The 26,616-nt window shown below is 37.5% G+C and overlaps 1 protein-coding gene across 12 annotated transcripts in view; it reads right to left on the reverse strand.

The window, feature by feature from the left end:
- PCNT (pericentrin) overlaps positions 1-26,616 on the reverse strand; it is a 101,139-nt gene that overhangs the window by 64,302 nt on the left and 10,221 nt on the right. For 9 of the 12 annotated variants that reach the window (XM_041124574.1, XM_041124573.1, XM_041124572.1 and 6 more), the window contains 18 exons: positions 25,611-25,754; positions 23,796-23,960; positions 20,004-22,481; positions 19,802-19,894; positions 19,400-19,576; positions 18,116-18,371; positions 16,394-16,452; positions 16,036-16,210; positions 14,363-14,499; positions 13,736-13,847; positions 11,985-12,017; positions 10,268-10,532; positions 9,906-9,993; positions 8,653-8,869; positions 6,947-7,185; positions 4,514-4,989; positions 2,053-2,629; positions 700-933 (listed from right to left, as the gene is read on the reverse strand). In XM_041124574.1, the coding sequence (XP_040980508.1) occupies positions 700-933; positions 2,053-2,629; positions 4,514-4,989; positions 6,947-7,185; positions 8,653-8,869; positions 9,906-9,993; positions 10,268-10,532; positions 11,985-12,017; positions 13,736-13,847; positions 14,363-14,499; positions 16,036-16,210; positions 16,394-16,452; positions 18,116-18,371; positions 19,400-19,576; positions 19,802-19,894; positions 20,004-22,481; positions 23,796-23,960; positions 25,611-25,754 (5,925 nt within the window). The remainder of the gene's footprint in view (positions 1-699; positions 934-2,052; positions 2,630-4,513; positions 4,990-6,946; positions 7,186-8,652; positions 8,870-9,905; positions 9,994-10,267; positions 10,533-11,984; positions 12,018-13,735; positions 13,848-14,362; positions 14,500-16,035; positions 16,211-16,393; positions 16,453-18,115; positions 18,372-19,399; positions 19,577-19,801; positions 19,895-20,003; positions 22,482-23,795; positions 23,961-25,610; positions 25,755-26,616) is intronic. The other 3 variants (XM_041124571.1, XM_041124569.1, XM_041124575.1) reach the window with 2 other exon arrangements.

Here is a 26,616-nt window from a genome sequence, read left to right on the forward strand (position 1 = left end):
TGGCTGCTTGCACCAACGTAAGTCAGATCATATAAAAGACTGAATAAATAGAAGATCTTATTCCATTTCAGGGTTTAAAGAGAACTTAGTGTAGATCATCAAATTTTTAGCCTTCGGTATGGAAGTAAACATCATCAAGCTTACACATAAACATTCCCAACATGAAGAAATGGTAAAGCTTTAAGGGCAACTAGGAAGATTTCCAAACCTCACTGAGAAAAGATATTTGGAAAAGTATTACCTACTATAATTTCTCTAAAAAAAGAAGAAATCAATGTTAGCAAACGTTGTTCACTTAAAGCCTGAAGTGAGCAGTTACTTTCCACAAATGGTTAATGACCTAACTTATTACCTATGAGTTTTCTATCAAAATAGCAGGTTTAAAATTTTGAATTAAATACAGCAGGAACTCAAAAGAAAGCAGTCCCATCCCCCCTCACTCCCCCAGTAAAGACAGCGCTGCAAGCACGGATTTAAATTTTAAAAATTCAGGCTAATACACATATATGAATTCTCTTAAGTCCTTTTAGATAAAGCAAGTCTTAAAAGTGTTAACTTTGTCTCTTATCTACTGGCACTATTTAAAAAAATGCAAAAAGCATCTAGATATATAGCCTTACTTCTAAGGTTAATAAAACTGAATTTACTTTATCATAAAGTATGGATTATTTGGGGCTTAGGTATTAGCAACATTTTGACCTCTTGCTCATGTTCATGCTGTGCTTTTAGTTTCCCCAATTCTTCTTGCAGCTCCCTGGAGAATTCTTCTTTATGTTTCTTAATTTCTGCCTCATGAAGATCCTGAAATTCTTGGAGTGCTTTTCTATGTTTTTCCTCCATATGCAATACTTCCTCACGTAATATATCCAGGGCCAGACGTTTTTCTTCTTCCAGCAACCTCCTTTGATTTTGAAGAGCTGTGTTTAAATCATCCTGTGTAAGCATTAATCAAAAGTAAGCACAAATATTTTTGCAACTCATTTCTAAAGCACATGTCCTGCTGTATCAAAGCTTTTTAAGTAAACAGGAACCATATTGCCTCATGAATGATGAGCACACATACATATACACACTCTCTATATCATTGAAATGAGTTTATTTCTCCTATCTAGTAAAAGTTTTGTAAATCCCCTACTTATTCCTCTACCCATGACAGCACTCCCCATCAGTACAATCTTCAACTTTTTCTTTTTGAAGTTCTTTCCACTCAAGAACAATTAAAATGCAGATTTAAGATTAGTTAGCAAAGATAGGATAGAAGAAAAATACCCACCTTTCGCCCCGCAAGACCTTCCTCTTAGCCTTTGTGGGCACAGAAACAACGTATAATCATAAGTTTGGGAAGTGGGCATGGAGACAGACAAGTCTGAAAAAAAGTACATCTCTCTCTGGAAGGCTCTGGAGTTTTAGCAGTGAGCTGAGCCTTCTTACCTCTTTGACTTGGAAAACTCTTGGGATAATTTTTTACCCATCTGAAATCTAAAAAAAGCTCAAACCTCTGCCCCATCAAGAGTAAAGCTATGGCCTTCTGTTACAGGTCCTAAGACCAGACCCACTCACCCATGACCTGCTCCCAAAATCCCATCTGGGCCCTTTAGAGGTACTTTTCTTCTATTCTTCCCCTTGAGACTGTGCCACTGGGGAGGAACTTTAGATTCCTAGAGATGTAGCTTAACCTACAGAATAACATTTACTTTGTTCTAATCACTTCTGAAGAATTACATGATAACCCTACCAGGAAAAGAAGCTCTGAGCTGCAAAATGGAGACCCTCCAATCTGAATTATGTTAAAAAATATTTCTCTCATTCGTAACTTTTCCATACATTGAGATAGAAAACTCATTAGTCTGAGCATTCCCGGGGGGGAAGTGACAGATGGACTTAATTTTCAGCTTCAGTTTCCTATTTCAGCTCACAATATGGCCACACACAAGTATTAGTGCTGGCACAAAAGAGGTTGTAGAAATACACCCGAAGAACAAATGAAAAGGTGATCCCACACAATGTACCGTGAAAGTTCACCTTCTATGCCAAGTTTTCTTTCTGACTCACCTTATGAGCTTCTTCTGCTTCAACAGCCATGGCTTTAAGTTTTTCCATATGAACAGTAGCTAGCTCTATTTTCAAATTATTTTGGGAAAGCTGAAGCTCTTCAGCATGCTTTAATTTCAACATCTCTATCTCCTGAGCCAAGCATGCTTGATCCATTTTATCCTTTTCATGGAGCTGTTCTGTGTGCTGTAGCTGTAGCTTCTCAAGAGCCTGACTGTGTTCATCTCTTATATTCTGAATTTCAGATAGGTAGGACGACTCCAAGGAATCCAGATTTGATAAGTGTTTAGCCTCCAGCTCATCAATTTGTGCCTGATGCTTTGTCTGTAGTTCAGCAACACAAGCTTCAAGCTGAATCTGCTGTTTACTTTCTAGTGTAGATTTAAGTGTCTCCATTTCGGCCTGATGCTTTGACTGAAACTCAGCTGTAAGAGACAAAATTTGCTGCTTATGCTTATCCTGTAACTGCTGCCTTTGGAGTTCCAGCTCATTGACATGTTTCTTTTTCAGCTCTTGGAGAATAATCTCTTGCTCAGTTGTGAATTTCTGAGTCATAGCTTTGTGTTCCTCCATAAACCTACATTATTTCCAAGAAAGTTAAGAGAACATTGTCAAAAAGGCACTTTTTTTTTTTTTTAAATAATTGAACTAATAAATAAAAATCAAAGAAAAATAAGTAGGCCTTACTCAGCCTCCACAAATTTTACTTTATGTTTCTGTCCTGGTTTCAGCTGGGATAGAGTTAACCGTCTTCCTAGTAGCTGGTAGGGTGCTATGTTTTGAGTTCAGTATGCAAAGAATGTTGATAACACTGATGTTTTCAGTTGTTGCTAAGTAGTGTTTAGACTAATGTCAAGGATTTTTCAGCTTCTCATGCCCAACCAGCGAGAAAGCTGGAGGGGCACAAGAAGTTGGCACAGGACACAGCCAGGGCACCTGACCCAAACTGACCAACAAGGTATTCCATACCATGTGATGTCTCATATAGTATAGGAACTGGGAAGTAGGGGCAGGGAATCGCCGCTTGGGGACTAGCTGGGTGTCGGTCAGCGGGTGGTGAGCAATTGCACTGCGCATCATTTGTACATTCCAATCCTTTCATTATTGCTGTTGTCATTTTATTAGTGTTACCATTATCATTATTAGTTTCTTCTTTTCTGTTCTATTAAACTGTTATCTCAACCCACGGGTTTTGCTTCTTTTCCCGATTTTCTCCCCCATCCCACTGGGTGTGGGGGGAGTGAGTGAGCGGCTGCGTGGTGCTTAGTTGCTGGCTGGGGTTAAACCACGACAGTTTCAAATACAGAACTAATTCAAAGCAAGCCACAACGATGATTTCATAGCCACAAAATTAAAGGTTTATGCAATGTCACTTGGTAGTATCTGGTTATTACTAGGTAGACTGGCACCCCTATTAAGTTACTCACTAATACAGAGCAACATACAAACATCGTTCACTGTCTCTGTTTCAGAAAACACTGCCATATGAGAGCATCTAGGACATAGTATATACATTGTCTACATCTCAAAGCATTGTCTGCAAGTAAACAAACTGTCATAAGAAACATATCTAAAAACATCTGTTTAAGATTGAGACATAAAACCACTGTGGAATTACATGTGGAATACTTGGGGGCTCCTCCAAACTCATCTCAGCCCTCCAAGGTCTGCTTAAAGCTTGATGCAGAAGATTTAGTATCTAAAGTGCTGCAATTTACTGTAATCATGAACTATAGTATTTTTGGCTAGAGACACCAATAATTAAAAAGTGATTGGTTATTTAAAGGCTAAGTTCCTGCTTTCAGTGTTTTCTTACTGCAATTATTTCCCCAATCTTGTTCTGTGAGCCTATGTTTGGGGAAGAAAGAAGGGATAAATTTGAAACAGTGCATGCAAATACAGATATGTAGTTGTTTGAGTATTTCCTTTAATACACTTAAAAACAATGGGGGTAGGAAGGGGAGGAAAAATTGAGCAGTTACAACCTTCATGTCTAACCAGAACTGAAGAATACTATATGTGGCCCATCAACCGCAGCATTCAGTGGTTAACACAAGTTTCATTCACCAGGAAAAAATTGCTCAAATGAATTTGAATTGTTTGAAAACTTTTGAATAAATTTAGAGAATTTTTCCACTTACATGTCCTGTAACACTTCCCCTCCTCCAAGGCTAGTATATGATTTTCAGCTGTGTGTTGTATTCTTAACTGTAACAGGCAGAACTTGACTGCACTTCATTTGATTTGCTAGACTAGACTAAATGCATGTACATGAAGCAAAATAAACCATAATGGACAGCATTACTGTTCCTTGGGAGAGTAAGCTTATATATGTAAAGTTAGTTGGTGCCATCAAGTGACAAACCTATATCACTACCACTCATTAAGTTTAAAATAAGAAAAAGCAACAATAACAATGACTGAACTGGTAAGTCAAAGTGCTCAAATACTCAGGACTTACTTGTTTTGTGCTTCCATAAGTTTCCGTGCACATTCTTCCTGCAGACAAAGTGTGGCCTTTTCCATTTCTTTTGCCATGAGTGCTTTGGCTGCCTGCAGGTCAGTGTCATATTGCTCCTGAGATTTCTGCATAGCCTGTGCGCTTGCTAGGCTGTCCTCTAGCTGCTGCAAGTTGTTTTGCTGCTCTTTTACCAGCTTCTCCAATTCTAGAATTTTGGCAGCTTGGTGATCTTGAAGTTGATTCATTTCAGCTTCCCGAAGTTCAAACTCCTTTTGTAAATTCTGCTTCTCATATTCCGCTTTGTTCTGCAGTTCTATACGCAACAATGATAACTTCTCTTCTGCTTGGATTCTCTGGTCCTCACTTTCACATTTCCATCTCTTCTCTTTTTCTTTGTACATAGTCTCTATTTTCTGGACTTCTTCTCTGGCTTCCCTTAATTTATTCATGTGATCCTCAGCAATTTTATATTTTACCTGTAAACAGTTATTAAAAAAAAAAATTCATAAAATACCAAAACCAAACTGAAGTGTGTGAAGTGAACATTCTCAGGCATTCAAGGTCTTGGAGAGATTAAATTCCTGCAGTGAAGTAACCCTTCCAAATAAAAGTAAGGCTGAAATGTCAATTCATAGGTACTTGAATTCAACACATTATTAAGAATTAATTGGGGTAAGGAAGATAAGAAAAATTTAAGGCAAAATTTTAGAATTAATATGGTACTCTATGTTGTTTTCTCTTGGGGCCACTTTTCTTCATTTCAGGAGTTCAACTTATAAAGCTATGAGCACCTTAGGTATTTATATTGAGCATGATTGAAAATCCCTTTTAAATCTCTCCTTATACATGCCAGTGGTATTTTATATGCAGTGTCCAAATCCATGACAAGGGCAGTTCTCATACATAGCATAAAAGCAAAATAAAAAGCATGTAGCATAAAAACAGAAGCCAAAGCACCAAATGATTGTTCAATGACAAAAGGCAAAAAAAGACACTGAAAATACAGTAGAGGTAAACAGGTAAACAAATAAACAGTAGGCTAAGGAAACAACAGGGTCATCTCTTAAAAGAAAATTAAAAGAAAGTAAGAAGTCACATGGGAGCATCAGTATAAAGTATACATTTCAGTCTTCACTTAGGTTTGTTTTGAACAAATACTTAAGCATTCATTTATGCTACAACCTAAATGAAGAGGCAGAAAAGAAAGGCAAAAAACCCAGATTTTGATTAACACACAATCCATGAAATCTTTTGTGGGAGGCACTGGCAATAGAGAGGCAATTGAGGAAATCGGTTCACTCCGTTTCTGAGAGCGAGAGACCAGAAGGCAAACAAAATATGTATTTCCAGGCAGAGGGTCAGCATGCGAGACAAGCTCATTTCAAACACCGCATTCTGTATATGCTTATCTTTTACCCAGCCAGCAGTGCCACAAACAAGATAACCACGTGCAGTAAGAGTAAAGCAATAGTATCGAAAGCTTCGCTACTGGAAGCTTCAGCTGAGTCTCCGTGTTATCTACAGTCAGTCTGCAATTGTTTTCTCTGGCCTTCTCTGCCAGTTTTTAAGTCTGGAAAAGGATACACATACCTATCTCTTTAAAAAGGGAGAAAAGGAGGACTTGAAAAATAAGAGCTTCATCCATCTAATTCTCAGAAGTATTCAAATATTGGAACAAATTAAGCAATGAATTAACATCCAATCTAAGTTTATCCTCAGATGGGAGAGCTGATTTAACAGGTAAGAGGGAAGGTGCCAGATATGGTTCTCTCAACTCCAAGATTTTGACAGTAAAGGTATAAGAGCTACACCAAAGCAAAGTAAAAGCAGAAATCTGTTGCCCAATTCTCTCTTCTTACCTCAAAAAATGGTCTGAAAAATTGTTTCTGGTTATTTGCTTTAAGAGACAGTCCTATCAAAATCAGAAATTTCTTAGAGGGAACCTGGTCAGCAGAGGGGCTTTTTCTATCTGCCACAGCACTTTCTGCTGTATTCTCCATTACCACATGACATGTCACAGTATGCAAGTGCACCATGTTACTTTTGCACCAGGACACTACAATGTGCTGCAGGGAGATGTTTAGGATGAGGAACTTTTGTACATGCCTGTATTGGAGTGGTATACATATGCTTGACCCACATCAATATAAAAGGTGGACTGGATCAACCCTTAAAGCACCTGCCGTCCCACACTATTTGAGCTCTTAAAGAAAAGTTCACCTGCAGAGAAACTAAGCGTTTAACATTAAAATGCTCTGAACTTGACTTGTATTCCAGTATTCGTGTGTATCCATGCAAGTCCATTTAAAGCTGAAGCTACTAACACTAAACTAGGCACATTTAAAGATAAGAGCTGTTTCTATCTCCCTTGGCCTTCCCAACAGATGTGAGCTTGCCCAACTCTATACAAAACAGTATTGTAATACAAATTACCTCTTCCATTTCCTCTTTCAGATGCTTTTCATTCTGCACAGAAAAATCTTTCTGTCTAGTAATCTCTTCCTTTAAGTGCTTTATTTCTTCTGAAAGCTCTGCAATATGCTCTTTCTCAGAGTGGAGGAGAGAGAGCTTAGCTTTGTGCTCTTCCTCCAGCACAGACACTCGCTCAGCCACCTCCATTTCAACTTGACATGCTGTGTCTCGAGCACTCTGCAGCCGCAGTTTGGTGATTTCTGAAAGGAAAAAAACAAAACAAAACAAAAAACCCAAACACAAAACGAACAATAAAATTACATTCTAGAATTTACTTTATTTTAACAGGTCCTATTAATGCACAGAAATAAATGCTGAACATAGTCAGCTGTACAGTTTATCACTAGCCTTACTAAATACAGGCCAACAAGAATCCCTTATCAGGATGATTCTGTACTCTGTTCCTCTTTCTTTATCACCACCTTTGAAATTTATCAGTATCAACACACACAGAATAATGGGGAGGGATCATGAAACCCGTGGCAGGACCTCCCTCCTATCAGCAATAGCCACAGGAGCTGACTTTCCTTTTGGGCAATGTAATGGTAGATTTATGGAAGTTTTATCTCCTCTTCTGCACATACTATTTATATAAGGTATTTCCCAAAAAAGCAGATGGGACAAATCTCTAAACATTCTAATTTAAGCAGTTTTGATATACTGCCTAGCATTAAAAATAAATAAATAAATAAATGAAGATAAGAAATATAACTGCAAATTAAAAAAGTTGTACTGATCCTTTTAGCCAACATACAGTGGAATATAGTTATAGCCATGTGTGTTATATAGCTAACTGTAAGTTATGGATTATAAATTCAAATGTTTGTGTAGCATGCTGTGCTCCCAGAAAGAGGTTGCAGGTACAAGAACTGCCACGATCCCTTATCTGCACCTCAACAACATATGCATTTCATATTGAACCAGTACAAGGTAGTATATTTCTATTATTTACAATTCCAAGAAAAGCAACAACTGTTAAGAAACCCATGATCACATAGGAAGTCTCATTAAATTTAGCCTTAAGAGGAACTTTAACCTGAAAGCTACAGCAAAAAATGCCTATTACAAATTCTGCTACCCATGGATACTTTCCTCTGTTCAAAAGATTCATCCCAATATGTACGCCAACTAGTAGAAAACATGGGAGGAGAAAGAAATATTTACGTTAAATAAGCAGAGCACTCTCAAACCCACAAAAGGAATGCAGGGGAAAGAGGTATGGAACATAGAACAGAAGCGGGTCTACTCCATGGAACAGACTGAGAACTGGCCTATTTCATGTAAATACATGAGACATTTAACATCGCTGACAGACAACACTAATAAATTTTCAAATAAATATTAATTCAGGAACTCAGTGCCCTTCTAGGCACCAAGAACAGAAACGTGATCAGCTCCTTTTAGCAACTGCTCCACAGTTGTAGCAGATTTTACTACAGAATAATCAACTTCAGGTCACCACACCTTTGGAAGTGCAACTCAGCATGCCCACAGAAGTCAAAAAGCAAAGTGCTCAATGCCAGGGATTAACATATGTTAAGTGTTCCCTATAGTTTAGAGTAAACTAATAACAAATTGAAAACTTCTTCAGATAAGCCTATTTACAGAAAAATATAAGCCACACAAGCACTTACTGTTTTACTTCCCAGTCTGTCAGATCATCTTACCTTTAATATGTTCTTCTGAAAGTCGGGCACGGAGCTGCTCAAGTTCTAAACAATGCTTTCTTTTCATTTCCTCAATTTCTGTTATATATTTGTCTGACAGATCCATCTTCATTTTCATTAGGTCCTCCTTATATTGAAGTGCAAGGGAAGATCTTAAGGAGTCTAATTCATGCCTGTGTTTTTCTTTAAGTTGTACCTCCAAACACGCAAGTTCTTCCTACATAAGAAGTGGGTTAGAAAGACATCTTCAGCTTTGAAGAAACCATGCCGAGAATCTTTCAATGAGAGCACTACAAGAATTGCAGTATAAAGCACCTGCTTGACATGTACATATCTGGTTTCCAAAAGCCCTACTGGTTTTGCTCTGTTCCTGCCACTTCATTTGCTACTAGAGCAGCAGATCCCCTCAAGATAGATACGGTCCGGAACCATGCCACAAGGCAGATCTGAGTTTCAGCAGCTGTTTGAAAGTATAATAGAGGAGGAAGTCCCACACGCATCTGGGCAGAGAAACTTATCAACTCTCAATGAAGAGACCCCCTTCTACACACACCACAGAACTTAGAAGTAACGATCTATGAATGCAGTTTCACACTCAGCTAGGTACAAATAGTAGCAAGAAAAAAAGGCATGACATATACATTTCTCATTTGTAACTCAAACATTTTGTGTGATTTACTAATGAAATCGAGCTCATGCTGTCTTGTATATGTCTTGTCTGCTTGTCATTCCCTCACTAAAAAAATATTGCTTTTTATAATTAACTTAAAAAATAAAAATCTAAAGCCAAAAAAAAGGAAAATTCCTTTTTGAAACTCTTAGTCAACTTCAAATAAGTTGAGCAAAGTCAAGACCTTAAATTACAAGGTACATGAAAATAGGTGTATAAATGGAAGAGGGACCAAATTAGCATCTCCACTTGAAGAGAACAGACAGCAATAAGACACAATTATTACAGAAGCTATAGAGAAGAGAAACATCATGAAATCTGCACTTGTGTGGAAGAGGTTTGATAAGCTCCTTGCTAGGCACGGGATAACCCAAAGCACACAAAATTACAGAACACTGTTTCATCTATTCTGCTAGACTGAGAACTATTTAAAGTTGATAATTTACAATATACTTGTCAAAAATAATTAAGCCTTAATAAATGACTCAAAGTAACTAACTTTGCTAAGAGCTAGGAATCAGACATCAATTTTCATACAGGTCATGTAATGAACAGTAGAACTTTGATATATTAAAAATCCTACCTGATGTTGTTCCAGCTGTTGATTTAGCTGGCCAAGTGCATCCCTACTCTCTTTCTCAGCATTCTCTTCAAAAACTGCAACAGAAGAACTGAGAAAAGGATTTTAAAGTTTAGTTTGTGACATGTTACAATCTTAGGTTAAACAAACTTGCTGACTTACCATGTAGTACTGAAAGTACTACAGAGCAAATATAACAACTGCTCAGGACTACGCACTCGTGACTTCCGTCGCTAGGTTTCTAACTACAGATCACCTAACGCTCAATCCCAATATGTTTAGAGGCTAACATCATCTTTTATATATATATTAAAAAAAAAAGCATGCTGTCATAACATGAGATGAAAGGAAAAAGAATAGATCACCTGATGTCCCCTGCTTGATCTTGACTCACTACCAACTCTGACAGTGAATATTCCTTCAGTTCTTGCAGTCTCTGATGCAGCAAAGTCAATTCTTCTCTGTAGTTTTCTTCAGCAACTCTTAACTTCTTTTCAAAATAAAGTCTCAGTTGTTCCAGTTCAGTTTCATGCTCACTTTTTCTTTGCTGACGCTGCTGTTCAAATTCTTGTTTTAAGCGCTCTATTTCTTCCACCCGTGATGCACGAGCCAGGAGCTGCTCTTTTAGCTCTAGAATGGAGGCAAAACCAACACAAGTACTCAGAAGTACGTATCTTTAGGCTAAGTCATTCTGTGAAGAACAGCAATATTTTAGTTGTTGAGCAAGCAATAAAATGTTATCCCACAAGCTACGTAAGAAAACGAACTTCTGAAAGACAAAACATTCCTTCCTTAGAAGACAGCAAAACCATGTTCTCCATTTACACTGCATTCAGAGAAACTATCCTCATGACAAAAATCAAAACTACCAGCAGACTGGTAGCCCTCCTCGTTTCCTTGTGCTTCAGGTCTCGACTAGTAGCATGCAGAGTCCTGCAATACTGCTTAACCTTCACATCTGATTGTTGTAGCAACCAGAAGCAATAATTTAGTCAAGAACATTTAATTTGCTCTAGGGAAAACTACCCAACAAAAAAAAAAAACCACCACTTTAGCACAAACTACACAGAAAAACAAAATCACAAGAAAGAAAAAATAAAATCAGTTCATGATTACTTTAGTGATGGTTTGGCTATCCATCATTAGCTCAAACAGAGGCTAAATTCACTGAATTAAAAAGAACCTTCGAAACAAAAAAGAAAAAAAAGAAAAAAACAGAATGCAGTAGAAAACAGCAATCAAGGCTGGTTCGGCAAGCTACCCTCCTTTTAGGGAGTGAGGACAATGGCCAGCATTGCAGTGTATTCATGAACTCTGAGAGCTTTCTTCCTCACATTCTGTATTAAAGAAGCAGTAATGTATCAGGAAGTTAACAGGTAGGAAAAAAAGGACAAAAATCATGAGAGGGAATTAAAAAAGTTTCCCAGACAGCTCAACTTCCCAGATGACTTAAGTTAGCTGAATCCCCACAGAATCAACTGAAGATGGAACTGCATTTCAAGAAGAAAGAACTTGGAGACAAGCAGCTGCTTATGTTATACAAGAAGAGAAACTTCAGAAACATTTATGGAAACAGAGGATGCCACCCAGGAAGCAAGACAGCTGATTGTCACAGTGTGGTTTTGTGTAGCAAACCAGAAAATGCACACTTTGCATGAAAAATTCTCACAATGAACATGCAAACGGAAAGAATAAGAGAACTAAGTACATGGCTCAAGTTTGCTTCCAAAGGGAGCAGTTGCCAAGCACGGGGACTAGAGGAATCAAGTGACAAGCAGGGACTTAGTAACACCACCAATGAGATAGGCAAGGGAAGTCCAATGTGGCACAGGTAGGTAGGTTTTGCCTAACCAGCAAAGTCTGCTGGCACAAAATTAACCCAGAAAAGCGTTTAACAGTTTTGAACTGGCATGTCATTCTTAGGTCAGAGCAGCGATCCCATCATCCAGCTGCTGTTTTGAATCTGCCACCATGAGTCCTCAAATCAATTCAAATGCATTGTCAAATGATCACTCAAGTGAAGAAAAGCAGAGTACAACAAAACACCTTTAAGATCTCACACACCAAAAGAGATATCCTCACCTGGACCACGGGCTTGCATTTTGGTCTCACCATCTCAAGCAAAATGAAGAAACAGAAAGAGTCCAAAGAATGGGAATGTGAGTGATTAGAAACATGGAAAGACATTTGAAAGGTTAATAAAGATTAGGGCTACAGAGAGGAAATACAAGAATTCCAGCAAATACTATAAAGTGCTATCTTCTATAATTCTGTAGGATCAAAAGAGAGATCTGAAAAAGTCAAGGTAAAGTCTGAGTAAATTGAATAATTTTTCTATTTATGACCAAAAACCAACAAAAACACCCCACCCTCACAAAACACTATTATACTTCAAAAGCTATTTACAGCCATATTATTCAGAAAATCTGAAATTGTATTTGAAGTATATTACATTTGCCATTTGTTTTAACTACCTCAGCAGAAGTAAAGAACACCACCTAATATTACAGTCTCAATACAAGGTGAAAACACACATTGACAAGGTTAACATCATGGTCTCTAGCTTTTTTATTTTTCAAAAATGTCTTCTTTCCTGTATTATACATCTGTTTGCGCGCACACATCTGAGACATGTTCTACTTGATTTCAACCAAAGATGTGCATCATCTCCGATCACTACACTGTAAAGCTGACTGTTTTGTTTAACACACCTAAATCTTGACACAGAAATCTTAAGACATATAAAGCATACAATGTCAGATTTCATCCAGTCATTATTTTCTCTCAGGCTTTAAAACTTTTTCATAACTTTAATGCAGATATACATAGGACTAATTTAAAAAAACAAAACAAGACAAAAAAAACCCAAACACCACCACCAAACTGAAGAACAAAAACCTCAAAACTGTTCATGTTTAATTGCTGTGCACAATGTTTTCCTTTTTTTTTTTTTTTTTTGCTTTTAGGTTTAGGGGATTTGTTTATTTTTTAAATAGAAGCATTATGGAAAAAGGAGGTTATTTTTAGCCTTATAGGGAAACAACATTACCATTCATTCTGATTTCAGAAGTATCACCTGAATATTTTTATTTCATTTTAAAAATAAAGATATCTTTAACCCGGGGCTTTTCTATATTTAAGAATTAAAAGTCTTTCAGAAGATGATAAATCCCCATGTTGAGTGTCAATGAAAAAGCATTTTATTTAACTCGCCTCAAAACTGAAAGGGGAAAAAAAAGCCATTTCTACCTCAAGATATAACCTAATCAGAGTCTTAAAATATTTCTCCCCTTTTTTTTTTTTTAAGCAGACTGATCTCTTATCTCCAAATAAAAGAAAATGGCCACAATAAACCACTCAAAGTCATAAACTAAGCAGTGAGCTTTACTGTCTACCTACAATTAACAGTTTTCTCAACTGAATTCACACCTGCTTCCATACCGAATACAAATAGGAGCATGTTATTGCATTGACCAGCATTTTCTCCACTTCTTAACTACATTATACTGAATTTGACATTGCAATGAAAGATGTTTGGTTTTCACTAAAGATTTTTATAGTGTGCAGGAACAGAGTGGGAAGGGAAAGGAAAACAACAGGAGTGAGCTTTTCCCCACAGCCATACCATGCTTTTTGACATTGCAGAACCAACTAATCATCTGACACTGACTCACCTCTCACTGCCAAAACAGATCACTAGGGTACAACCCGCTGACAATGCTATGACCTACCTGTGTGTTTCTGGTACACGATTAAAAATATTTCATGTCAATAATGCATACTTCTATATGAAGAGGAGGCAAAAAAATAAAACACATCAGTTTTGAACATACCACTTAGGTCTTGTCGATTTGCTCGTGTACTGTCAAGCTGAGACCAAAGCTGCCTGATTTCTTCTTGCGACTGAGTCTTGAGTTCTTCATGCATGACCTGAAGTTTCTCCAGCTATGGGAGACATGTTAAAAAACAAAAAACCCAACTTTTAAAAACAATTTTGTTCTAATTTCTTATTTTATATGCAACAGACAATTCTGTGAGAAATAGGTGGAAACAGTGACAACCAGACTCTCAGCTCATGACCCAGGCTATCAGAGATACTGAGTGGCACTTAACTGTTAGACCCACTCCTTAAAGAGAGGTATTTGTTCCTGATGCCATATTTATCATCACTGGCAAAAACAAAGTATTAGTTAGATAAAAACAAAACACAAGAACCAGAAAATTAAGCGTATAAATACAGAGGAAGAAACAGCATCAAATGGCAAAGGCAACTGCATCCAAAAGATTTTGAACCACTATAGAAAATCCCAAAGCATTTACCTGCTTCATGAGATGCATCTTAGTTTTTCAATAAAATCCCTAAATACAAACAAGTCACCCAAATGATATGTATATGGTCTAGTTTTTGTTTATATATAAAGTAATCAACCACTCTAAATGAGTAAAGAAATCTTATCTACCTCCTTCTGGAGATTCTGTTCTTTTTCTTGACTCTTCATCTTCATATCTTCTAGGAGTTGGTTATGTTCAGTCTGAAGCTGTTCTTGTAATTTTATAATGGCTACCTGGTGCTGCTTTTCCAATTCTATACATTTTACTAAAATTAAAAATGAGTTCTGTTACACCATCATCCTGATTACTCAATAACCTGTACAACTTTGGTGCAACTAAAATAGAAATGCATGTCTCTAGACTACAATGGTAGCTTACAGGGAATCACAAAAACACTTGATTAGTAAACTATTTGAAAGTCAAACGTTTCCACACAGTGCTTCCTAGTTCTCTGCATCCCACGCTGTTAGCCAAGAGATAACAAACAGTAGTGCTGGAGGGATGAGCATCTGCTCTCTGCATATATGAACAAGCATCCTGAACTAGAAGCACACATACTTGGAACAGGGAATATAGCATTTCTTCATGGCCTACAAACACAGAGTTTCTCCTACAACCACACTCAGCAGCAGGCAGTAGAAGAGATGAACAGAAAGGACTAGGAAAGCTCATGCCAGGTATGCTCTGCCCCTGCACTTAGCACTCACTGAACCCTGTAAACTTGCTACTACTTCGTTTGTTCAACAAATCTTGACCTGCCCAGAAAGAACCTGCAATCAAGTGACCCCATTTCAGCCACAGTGAGCTGCAAGAGATGCACGTTATTCTCACAGAATCAACTTTAATGATACAGGTTCAGGGAAATTCAGTGAAGTCAGTACAGACTGGGAGGAACAAGCCATTGCTACAAATACGTCCTCACAGCAGCCAAAGGTGAGCCAAACACTGTGAAAGCATCCAGCCCTTGGCAGGTCAAAAAGGCTGCTCTTAACTTCTCAAAAGATGGTCTTGCTGCCTGCCAGCCAGCATCATGCAATACCCTTAACACTGCATTTCCATTTATTTGGAGACAGTATTATTTTCCTTGTCTCCCACCTGCATAGTGCCTCAGAGGCTAGGCAATCTGACTAGCTATCTCTCTTCACTTCATGTCGTGGCTCCTTTTCATGCCATCACTGACAGCAAATCTGACACTGTTGTGCCAGTCAACCACTGTCTCAACAAATGCCTTAGATTTCTGAGATCTACACAAACTCTTCATAGTTCTATCTCCTATCTGCACCTCAGCAAAAGACATGAACAGATGTATCAGGCTAGGTACACATCCGGATTTCATTTTTCAAGTTAATGAAAACTCCAATTAGAGTTGTCTCAGAAACATCACTTCCAGAACAGTATTTTAAAAAGCTACTGTTCCATTAAGCTTTAACTATTCACAATCCAACCCCAATTTTTTTTGTTAAAAGCTTCTACTGCTATTGATCAGCATTTTGATTAATTCAGTAACTGCCAAAGCCAGTTTTCAGCTGGAAGCAAAACAGCACCTCCTTTTAATACACTCGAAGGAAAACATAGTCCATCTCATATTTCATGGAAGTCAAAACACAAGACAGCTAACTAGGCTTTAAACAATTTTTCATTTACGTCCTGTTTTCTAGACAGTCTCATGCCATCCATCCAGTTTTTAAGTAAGAGTACATGGATATATCTTGTATTTGCTTTTTATACAGGTTCTAAAACCACTTAGTTAGCTTTGCCATTGTTCAATAAAGACAACTGCTTCCCAGACCATGGCACTTACTTTTAGACTGTTCATTCTCAAGAGAAAGAAGCCCCAGCTCTGCTTTGACTTTTTCTAATTCCATTTCCAGAGTTTTCTGCAGTTCTACCATTTCAGCCTGATGTTTTTCAGACAGCTCTTCACACGTGTTTTTTAAACGCACATCAGACTCCAATTCCCAGTCTCTTTTGAGAGTCTAAGAGAGCAAGACATGCATTATTAAAGCAAACACATTTAGTAAATTACTACTTTTTTTTTTTTTTCTCTCCTCCATTTATTTGTCCTCTACAATAAATATATAGTAGACACAGGACTTCTACCAGCTCTAGTTTACTGAAAGGAGTTTTACTTTTTCTTGTATGAAGAACAGAATTTGTACCTCTAATGCCTGGGTATGCGTCTCTTCCATTTCCAATTCTATTTTCTTTCTTTGATCAACTGTGAAATAAAATACTTATTAATAAATTTACATAAAAGGTTATGATTAAATGGTAAGTAGAAATATGGATGAGATTACCATTTTCAGCATCAAACTCAGGGCTTAAATAAGTAGGCACACAGCAGTGTAAAGTACCAGTTAATGCCATTTTAGATGCTAGCATTTCACTGCACGTCACTATTAAGTGTTTGAATCATCTTTATCTCCAGAGACACAGCAAAAGAGTAGCAGGCGGCGGCAGTGGTAAGTAGGAAACTCTTCAAATTTCTTCTAAGAATGCCTAGGAAACAGACTGCGAGACAGATGCTATTATCTGCCCAGTTATCACTGACACCAACAGCTTCTTCCTTCTCATCTCCTCCCCAGATTCATTCCAACTTCTTGTTCAGCACCTTTCTTGGTCTGCAAGAACCCTGTAAAGTCCCCTTCTCACAGCTTCAAAGTACCCTTGCCTTAGCTTGCAACCTTATTTCAAGTCTTTCTGTGGGAAATGAGAACTCAGAGACCAAGGTGGTGCCAGCTACCCAGCTAATGGTCCAGTAGAGGAAGAAATATCTTCTAAGTTACAAGACAGCCTCCCAGCACTCAAGTGAGTTGCGTCATGTCCAATCATCACCTCCCTGACAAGAAATGTCTTTCCTCTAGCCCCGCAGGTAACAGTATCCACAACTCCCTTCCAGGTCTCCTGCATCATCTGCTTCCAAATTCTCCTTCTCAGCCTCTACATTCAACCACTCAGAAGTGGTTACGTTCATATTAAGTTACATTGCCATAACGCACGTAAACAGCATTGATCTTAAGAACTGCATCTAGACCTCCTCCTGCTCCCAAATCCCATCATGCCATCGGTTCACTATATTACTGGTGATAACAAATGGTTTTCTACTCGAGTCAAAAAGACACATTCTCTTGCTCTCAGGGAAGGACAACTAAAAGAATGGCTCCTAAACTTCTTCAGTGAACTGCTGCAGTCCTCACCTTTCTCCAGAAATTCCTCAACCTCTGCCATACAGGTCAGAAATGGTCTCCTGACCTGAGAAAAGGCAAATATCCCAAACAATGTCAAGCACACTACCAGCAGGCCTTCAATACTATCAAGTGCAGCCTTCCCCTTGCTGATGTCAGAATACAATCTTATAACAAACACATTTCAAAGGACACCCAGCTGCAGGTTCTCTCTCACTGAGCCTTTCAGTTCCTTTCCAACTCCCTTTATCCTCCTTTTGAAACCACTGAGAGGGCAAGCCAGGAAGCATTTCCATGTCTTGTCAGAAACACAACAGTAGTCAGTGCTGACTTAGGGCAATAAAAAACCTTAAGAAACATAAGGGGTAAGAGCTCTACTCTTTGCACCAATTAAACTCTTTATGAGAGCTCTGTCTTATGCCTCCTGAAAGCAACTAGTTCAGTATAGTGCTATTTTACAGAGGTAGCAGCAAAACACCCGTATAGTTGAAGAAAAATTAAATTTAGGTCTGGACAACTTCATTTGCATATATAAAACATGCACTCTTGCACATGCCAGTCTAGCCGCTGTCCCTACTCAAGGCAATGCCAGCCGTCACTCAAAAGGCCAGCTCTACGTCAAGACAGGAACCTGCAGAGGAAGAAAAATACTGACAGAGTTCCAATTTCTGGTCCATTATTCCCAAATTTTAATACCTAGTTCTTGCTGATACTTTGACTTAAGGTCTTCTTTTTCCTTCAGACACTGTTCTTTAATCTTCTCCCACTCCAGCTGATGGCGGCTTTGCAGAATTGCTACCTCTTGAGAACGCTTATCATTGAGCATCTCCCGTAGTTCCACAAGGGCAGTCTCCCTTTCTTTTCTCAAGTTAGACTGTGTAAGCTCAAGCTGAGAGGTATGCATATTATTTAAGCTTAGGCGTAAAGCTTCCAGTTCAAGGCTGTGCAGTGCCTGTAATGGAGAAGAAAAAGGTTTTTTCCCTCCCCCCTAATGAAATGTGTTCACTTTTTTCATGAGCAGTTTCAGTTTCAATTGCTTTCAATTTAAACACATCTAAGTTTTGCCTTTCTGTATTTGGAGAGTGTTTCTTCATGGTAGGGACAGAATCCTGAAAATAAGCTAACATTTGTTACAATGAGATTTGCATAATGTTTTCAGTGAGAAGTAAAAGGCTTTCCTTGCCCTCCTCTTAACTTCATCTCCTACCAAATACCTTGTATCTGTCAACTTCCTCACAATGTCATCAGAGCAGAACACAAGCTCACCCCAATCCTTCACTGTCTATTAAAAAAATTCCTCATATTTGCTATTGGTTATAATTTGTTAAAAAGCAACATTCTGAAGCGGTATTGGAAAAGTGGAAATAAAATTCACCATCCCTCAATTAAAAAAAAAAAAAAAAAGCAAGGAATATACAACAGTTAGAAACAGCCGCTAAAATAGACCAACCAAACTTTCCAATTCTTAAATAAACTTAACAGTACACCAACAACTTGTAATTAGACCTAACACAAGACATACTCTTTCCATTTCCACTTTGCATTTAGTGGAAGTGTTCAAAAACCCGGTAAATAGTTAGAGGAAAAATTCAGGTTTACATACTTAAGTTTAGCACGGAAGCATTCCTAATTACATTAGTGGGATAATAAACAGTGAGAGGGGTTTACTATTTTTTATAAATTTACTTGTTAAACTTAAAGACATGAAAAATTACAGGTTTTTTGTGGTTTTTTTTTTTTAACCTCACCTATTTAACCATCCAGTTTTCTTCAGAATTAAAGTTAAAATATAACTGCAGTGAGGATCCTGGAGAACTCCTGTAGAAAATATCTACTACCACCCACCAAGAGAACACTCCTAATTCTTCAATTGCAGCACTATATAAAAAAAGCACACATAGCATGCACAAAAATCAAGGAGCCTTCTCTTTGCAACAGTCAGGTAACCACTACAGTAATTACTGTGTTTCTTTATTTTACCTGTGATTGGAGCTGAGCTTGCTCAATCTCTGCTTTGTGTGTGGCTGCCATTTGCTGCCGAAGTTCATCCAACAGCTGCTGATGTTCTTTATTTAGTTCAGCACGGAGCTTCTCCATTTCCTCTTCATGTTTAGTAATCAGTTCAGAGATTTCACGATCGTGCTCTCGTTCATGTACCTGCAGAGAATACTCAGATAAAGAGCTTTCTTCAAAATATGGCTAGTTAGCCCCCCGATAAATTACTGACCCAAAATTCTTCCCTCCTCCTGACCCCAAATCAACGACACCATGGAAAAAAACAATTAATAGATTTTTGCATCTCCAAAACATTTATACTGCTTAAATGACAAACAATACAAAATGAATTTATTTTTCTGGAATAAACCCAATTATAGCATTTACCTTTTTTATTAAAGCAATCTGTTCCTTTTTTTCTTCTTCCAACTTCTGCTGTTTTTCCACTTTATCTTTTATTTCAGCATTTAATTCTTCTATCTGAAAACAGGCATACAAACATTTGCAATGACTACCTTAAGCGTTCTGAAATGCCAAGACTGCTGCTGCTATAGGGGTTTCCTACCTCCTTCTTATGTGTCAAACTCACTTTAGTTAATTCGGCAAGGCGTTGAGTCTCCAGTTTATCCATTTCCTCTTTGTAATGTTTCACCATCTTGGATCGTGTCTCCTGCAGAGCTTGTGCAGACTGAAGGGACTCCTGCAAGCGAGTCTCAAGCTCCACATGAGCTTTCTTCAAATGGGCAATTTCTTTGGTCAGCTGGCTTTTTTCCTCACTGTATTCAGTACTTTTTGCCTTTATTTCAGCATTAAGTTTATGAATTTCTAGGTTGCTGAAGTTTAACCTGTCCTCATATCCCAGTCTTTCACACTCCCGTATTTCTTGGAGGCTTTTCACTTCAGCATTAAGTTCATGTATGTTTTTCTCAAGACCCTCAATGATGCTAGCATTCTCTGCTAGTGCTTTTTGTGCTTTTATTAGATCCTCCTTCACATCAGATAATCTTTCTCCTAAGGTTGTTTTTTCCTTCAAGAAGATTGCTAAATTTTGTTCTTTATTATCAATTTCAGCTTTGAGCAACTCCTGTTCTTTTAGCAATGTTTCTTCAGATATGGTTTTCTGACCAAGCAGCTCTGCTATTGTCTGATTTTTGGCCTTCTGAGCATCAAGCTGGCTTTGCATTTGATCCCTTTGACTTTGCAAAGCAGCTAACTGACGTCCAAAAAGAGACTGTACTTCACTTGTTACAGAATCAGCAGCTGTTTTCTGCTCCTGAACATCTTTCACTAATTGCTCCTGAGTTCGCAGCTGCACCATCAACATTTCTCTTTCCTTCTGGAGGTCTTTTACCATTTCTTGCCAGGTAGAGGATGTTGACACTTGTGTTAAAGGCTCTACAGCACAGTAATGCTGGCCTCCATCCACACCTTGCTGCTTTACTAGAAACATTATTTTGTTTTCAAGTTCTTTCTCCTTCTCTGTTTTTTGAAGAAGTTCTTTTTCACAACGGATCCGTGCTTCACGTTCCTCATCCAGTTCCACATGCATATGAGAGAGCTCAGCCATTACTTTTTCCCATTTTCCAACAGCTTCTTGGGCCTCCTTATAAGATTTCATCAAGGCTGACTCCTTCTTATGGAGCTGCTCAGTTAGCTTCACACATCTCTCTACTAAACAAGCCGTCTCATCATCCTTTACGTCATTGTGGTCACTTATTTTGTTTTGCTGCGGGGAGCTATCTGACAAAGATGAAACAAAGGCCTCTGCTCCCACCTCAGTCTCTTCAAAAGTCTCTTGAGCCAAACGGCTAGGACATGTTTCCTCATCAAGGACCAAGTTTAATGAAGGAGGTATAAAATCTCTGCTGGGTTCTAGAAGCACACTACTGTCTAACCCATACCTACTGCATGTACCTTCTTCAATGGCATAACCTTCAGAAGTGCTGGATGCATATGACTCCTCTGGTCTCTCTGTGGAGATGAGATATTTAGCCAATATGCCTTCAACACCACTGAAAAGCCCTAGTTCTGACAAGTGTTCTTCAGACAGTTTATCTCCTTCACTATTTTCATTATTCTCTGTGATGTCTGAATTTTTAATTTCTTCTAATTGATCCCTTGAGGAGTCTACTCCCAAGTCACACTGGAACTCTAGTTCTTCATGAACTAGCTCACCTTCACCTTTCAACTGGTGCGGTTTATTCCACATCTCCTCAAGCTCTCCTCTCTGCAACTGCAACACCTCCGGTAAAATCTCATTTTCCCTCAATTTCATTAGCTTTTTATTTGAGACAATCTCTTCATCATGCTTTTGCCCTACATCTATACTTTTTTCAGCCTCATAAAGTCGCTTTTCATTTAATTTCTGGATGAAAGAATTCAGGTTCTGAATCTCTTCATTCAAGGATTGTTTTTCTTGTTTATATTGCTGGGCTTCCTTAACCTGCTCTTCTGCATCAGAAAGTTGAGACTTAAGGCCATCAATTAAATTCTTGTATTTAGTCTCAATTTCAGATTTTTCTCTCTGGAAGTCTTCCTGTTGGTTTTCAAGTTTCTTTCTCAAATTTTCTTTATTAATTTCAGACTCACAAAGACTATTATTTAAATCAATTATTATCCCATTCAAATTCTGAATGTGTTCTTCAGAATTCAGAGCACAGAGTTCTTTTTTTAACTGTTCAAGTTCATTCTTGTATTTTAAAAGAGTTTCTTCTACATATGCCTGCTTGGCTTCTGCAATCTCTCTTCTGTGGCACTTCTCCAGCTCAGCCCTCAAGTTTTCCAACTGTTTGCAAATATCCTTTTCATGACTGATTTTCAGTTCTTCAATACATTGCCGTTCTTTCATTTTGGATAAAGCTATTTCATTTCTTAATTCTGTTATTTCTGAGTCCCGGAGAGAAAGGGTATGTTGCAATATAGACAAGCTAAATCTTTCTGATGTCAGTAGATCTTGAAGACTTTTAATATGTTGGTCTTTTTCTTCTATGCTTTTGTATAGCTGTTGCATTGTATCTTTCATATCCTCTTCCATTTGGGCAAGCAGATTTTCTTTATCTTTGGTATTCTTAAAAATAAAATATTACATATGAAATATGCCATCAAAATATGACATGTTTTAATTTCCTTAAGCCTCATGCTTTTAATGGTAAATATTATTTGTGAAGATAAGTTAAGTGCAGGGTGTATCATTGGCCTAGGTAACAGGATATTTAAGCACATCCTTGAGAGTGGAAAGTACTACTGAAAGACTCTTCAAATGTGGTAACAAATATCAAATTGCCTAAGCAATAACAACTGGTGCACCACTGACTCTGGAGAGAAAGAAAACAGTGGCTGTCTCAAACTTCAGGTATTTTAACGAAAATAAAATAAAATAATATCAGAGCTACAGACACCTCTTCATCTCACAGCTATGTGCACAGAGAGAACACCTCCTGCAGGCAGGAGTAGGCCAACAGAACAGCCATGTCAAATTTTGACTCATCTGACTCACTTAAAAGTTTAAGGCTTCTACCTATGGCATTGCTGGTTATGTTCTTAAAGGAAATCAGACCTTTTAGGCTGTTCCTTTAATGTATGTTAGTAACCACAATCCCTATAAATTTGTTTCTAAAAAAAGACTTTTTTTCATGACCATGCCACTACAGCAGGTCAGAGTTATCACCAGATTTGAAATGCATATTATAAAAAAAAAGTAAGTATCTGTTATGTTTTTTTAACTTTAACTGAGTTTCTTTATTCATAGTGCTTGTTTCTGGAATGATTACATCAAAATACTCCCACACAAGGTTTTCACTTTGTTTTGTATCTGAAGCTAACATGATTACAGACAGTTCACTTTTACTCTCATCTACGTGTTTCAAGTTCACACACAACTGTATCGTTATATGCTTACACAGCACATCCAGCAACCTTCACCCCACTGCAAGCCTCTGTCAGTTATGTTCCCACATGCCTCAGTTCAAGAAACACCAGATGGACCTGCTTCTGATGGAAACTTCTTAATGTTATACAACATTTAGTAACAGAGCTAGAGACCAACCCTCCTGCAACAGAAACTGATGCAGTAATTTCAACAAATAAGCAAATTTTAAAGAGCCAGAACTGAATCCTTATTTCATACAAAAAAAAAAAAAAAATCTTAAATTGTGAGCAGCTATTTTGCCTTAGCTGAATATCATTACCTTCAGAAGAATAGATTTTTCATTCCACACTAAAGTGTAGTTTCAGTCCTGAAGCATCAATGTTACCTCATGCACAAATTAAATGTTCATTACAGGTTCTTCCTCCAAAAAGTACTACCTTGGCTTGTGCAAACACACCAAAAACTTAACTATCTAGAGCTTGTAATTATAAAGGCACTTTAAAACATTTTTACCTTTTGAGAAGACTCCAGCTGTACTTCCAGGTCATATGCTTTCTGACGCAGCATCTCCAAATGTTGATTTTGCTCTCTGAGATGGTTCTGAAACAAGGACATCTGCTGCTGGGCTTCTGATACTTCATTCTTCCCATGGCTTTTATTCCTCAGCATCTCATTAACCTGAACACATAAAAGTACTCACAGTCAGAAGAAAGTTTATATCAGAATAACTCATACACAAGTCTCACGGTATGCACAAAATATACTGTAATCATTTACTATAGATTTACCTTATGTCCTTCATTCTCAATGAATAAGAAACTCCCTGAAAAGTCAGACAACACTTGTCATGTTTTAGATACTATTACTTACTGTAAAGTTGTAAATGTTAGATAATTCATCTCTATGAAGCCTCCAAAATGAAGCAGGACTTCCAATGGACTGGACATACTGGTAAAAGGACAATGAACAAAACCAGTCTTCTCTGCAAAGGATTTACAGCTCAATACTAAAGGTATTTTTTTACTCTACACCTCCCCCCAAATGAAAAGAAAACATATACCCCTATGGGGGTAAATAAAATGTAGCTTATTCATTTTTAAAACCTTTTTCTAAAGACTTTGCTAAAACCAAGAAGATAATATTTAAGACCATATTAGTATTTTCATCTGTTATCAAAGTTGACATGCTTCCACAAAAAATTTGCATCATATTCCTAGCTTTATTTAGCATATGTCCGAAGTGCTATTTAGAGGCTTTATCGTTGTCTTTCAAAGGCTTATGGAGCAAATCCCAATAATCATCTGTAGAGTAATTTTCACTATTACTACTTATTTTGTCAATAGCAATCAGAATTGTACATAGAAAGCAGTATTTTTTTGTCCTTTTCCAAAATTTCATTTAGCAGAGGATTTATTTTCCAGGGCATGACCAACAACTTCAAGATAATCCCTTGACTTCAGTAAATCCCAGGGGTTTTTTTGGTTGTTTGTTTGTTTTTTTGTTTTGTTTTGGGTTTTTTTGTTTTTTTTTTAAAAAAGCTTCCTATCCAGACATTTAAGACATGTAATCCCTCCTAGTGCAATTCTTATCTTGTAAACCTGAAATAGTAAGTAAACATAAATATTACCCTTTGGCATATAGTACAAGGCTCCTGAGACAAGAAATATACAGGTGTTCAGAGAGAATAGCCACTAGAACACTGAGCATCACCAAAAAAGAATAAAGTATTTTTATAAATATATTTTTTAAGTACATGAAAGGCTTAGTATCCCTCATTATCCAGGGATTAGTTCCATGATCAACTTGTTGCACCGAAGCAGGTTTCTATGTGTCATAGGGGCTGCATCAACCATCTTCAGTTATTTTAAATGTCCTTCTTTGAGCCAAGTCACATTACCTCAACATAGCAAGTTTCTGTATAACAGCTGAGCTGTTACAGTTGCCCATGTATATACTCAGAGTTTTCTTTGGCAAAGGCAAGGAAAACTGATCACATTTAAGCCCATAACATTACAGTGATTGTTGTGTATAGATCCCAAACCACTAACAGTATTGGGTAAAATTCCCTAACAAGGGCTAAACTGATGGACAAAGAAGTGTAATGACCTCCCAAACATTACACAGGCAAGTGGAAAATATCAGGATGTCTCTGGGACTTCTCCCTCGCAACCGAAGAAAACTCTGCCTCGCCCTCAAATCATTTTCACTGCTGCATTGCAAACTGAACTATGAAGAGCTACGTGATAAGTTCAATATGTTTTTACATTCATATTCCAAAACTGTTCTTACTCTCTTTGTAAGAAAATAAAAATTGGAGGAGAGGCACACCTGATGTAACTGAAGTTGCAAATCATGGATCTGACCAGCTACGCGTGAAGCCTCTTCCTGTAGATCATCCCGATCCTTCTTTGTCTGTTGAAGGCAGCTTGTTAGTTTCCTGATGACTTCATTCTGCTCCCGAACCGTAGTCTCCTACATGGATCACAAGAAGTGCACGTTTCAAATTAAAATATTCTTAATATATTAGGAACCTAGTAAGTTTTCTTAAAGCAAAGCTGTTAAGAGTCTATAGTTACGCTTAAGTTTTAACAAACTTGCACTAAAGGACAAGAAATGTTTGTGTTCAAACATGATGGCAAGGGTGATGAAAAAGGAATCTTACACTGATCTCAGAGATGACAAAGCTAATCAAAAGTGACTTTTCAAACAAATAATAGGATACCAGTAATGAAATAAATATTTTTACTTAAAAATTTTGTAGTTCTTATCGATTTAAGAGCAATCAAGTTTTCTACAGGACATAATGAATATTTAGTACCCCCTAAATTGTTTCCTATCTGTCAGCTCTTCTTTTCAGCCATGTAAGAGAAAGCTAATGAGATGGGATACATTAATCCTATTTTATGTTAATCACATTAATCTTTTCAATTTATTTCTCACCAACAGGAAATGTCTTTGTTTCCCCAGTCCTAGAAGGAGAAAAACAACATGTAAAGGGGGAAGCAACTATTCTTCAGAAGCAGCTGATAATTTACCTTTACATAGAAATGCTAGAGAAAGGGAATTCAAAATATCTTTTTTAATATTTTGGCAGAGGGGAAGGTACATGTCAGTTTAATAAAGTTTGACTTATCCTACTTAATCATTTGCCCATACTACAAAAAAAAAAAAAAAAAAAAAAAAAAAAAAAAAAAAAAAAAAAAAAATCACACCCCAAAACCAAAGAGCCACAAGTATTTATAAATATTCAAAAAGTGTGAATGATCTCAGGGGAAAGTCATTGAGGTGGTGGTGGTAGTGGTGTCTGTCATCCCATGTGAACGTTTGAAAAGGA

This window comes from Aquila chrysaetos, chromosome 6, assembly GCF_900496995.4.
Source record: "Aquila chrysaetos chrysaetos chromosome 6, bAquChr1.4, whole genome shotgun sequence".
Lineage (NCBI taxonomy): Eukaryota > Metazoa > Chordata > Aves > Accipitriformes > Accipitridae > Aquila > Aquila chrysaetos.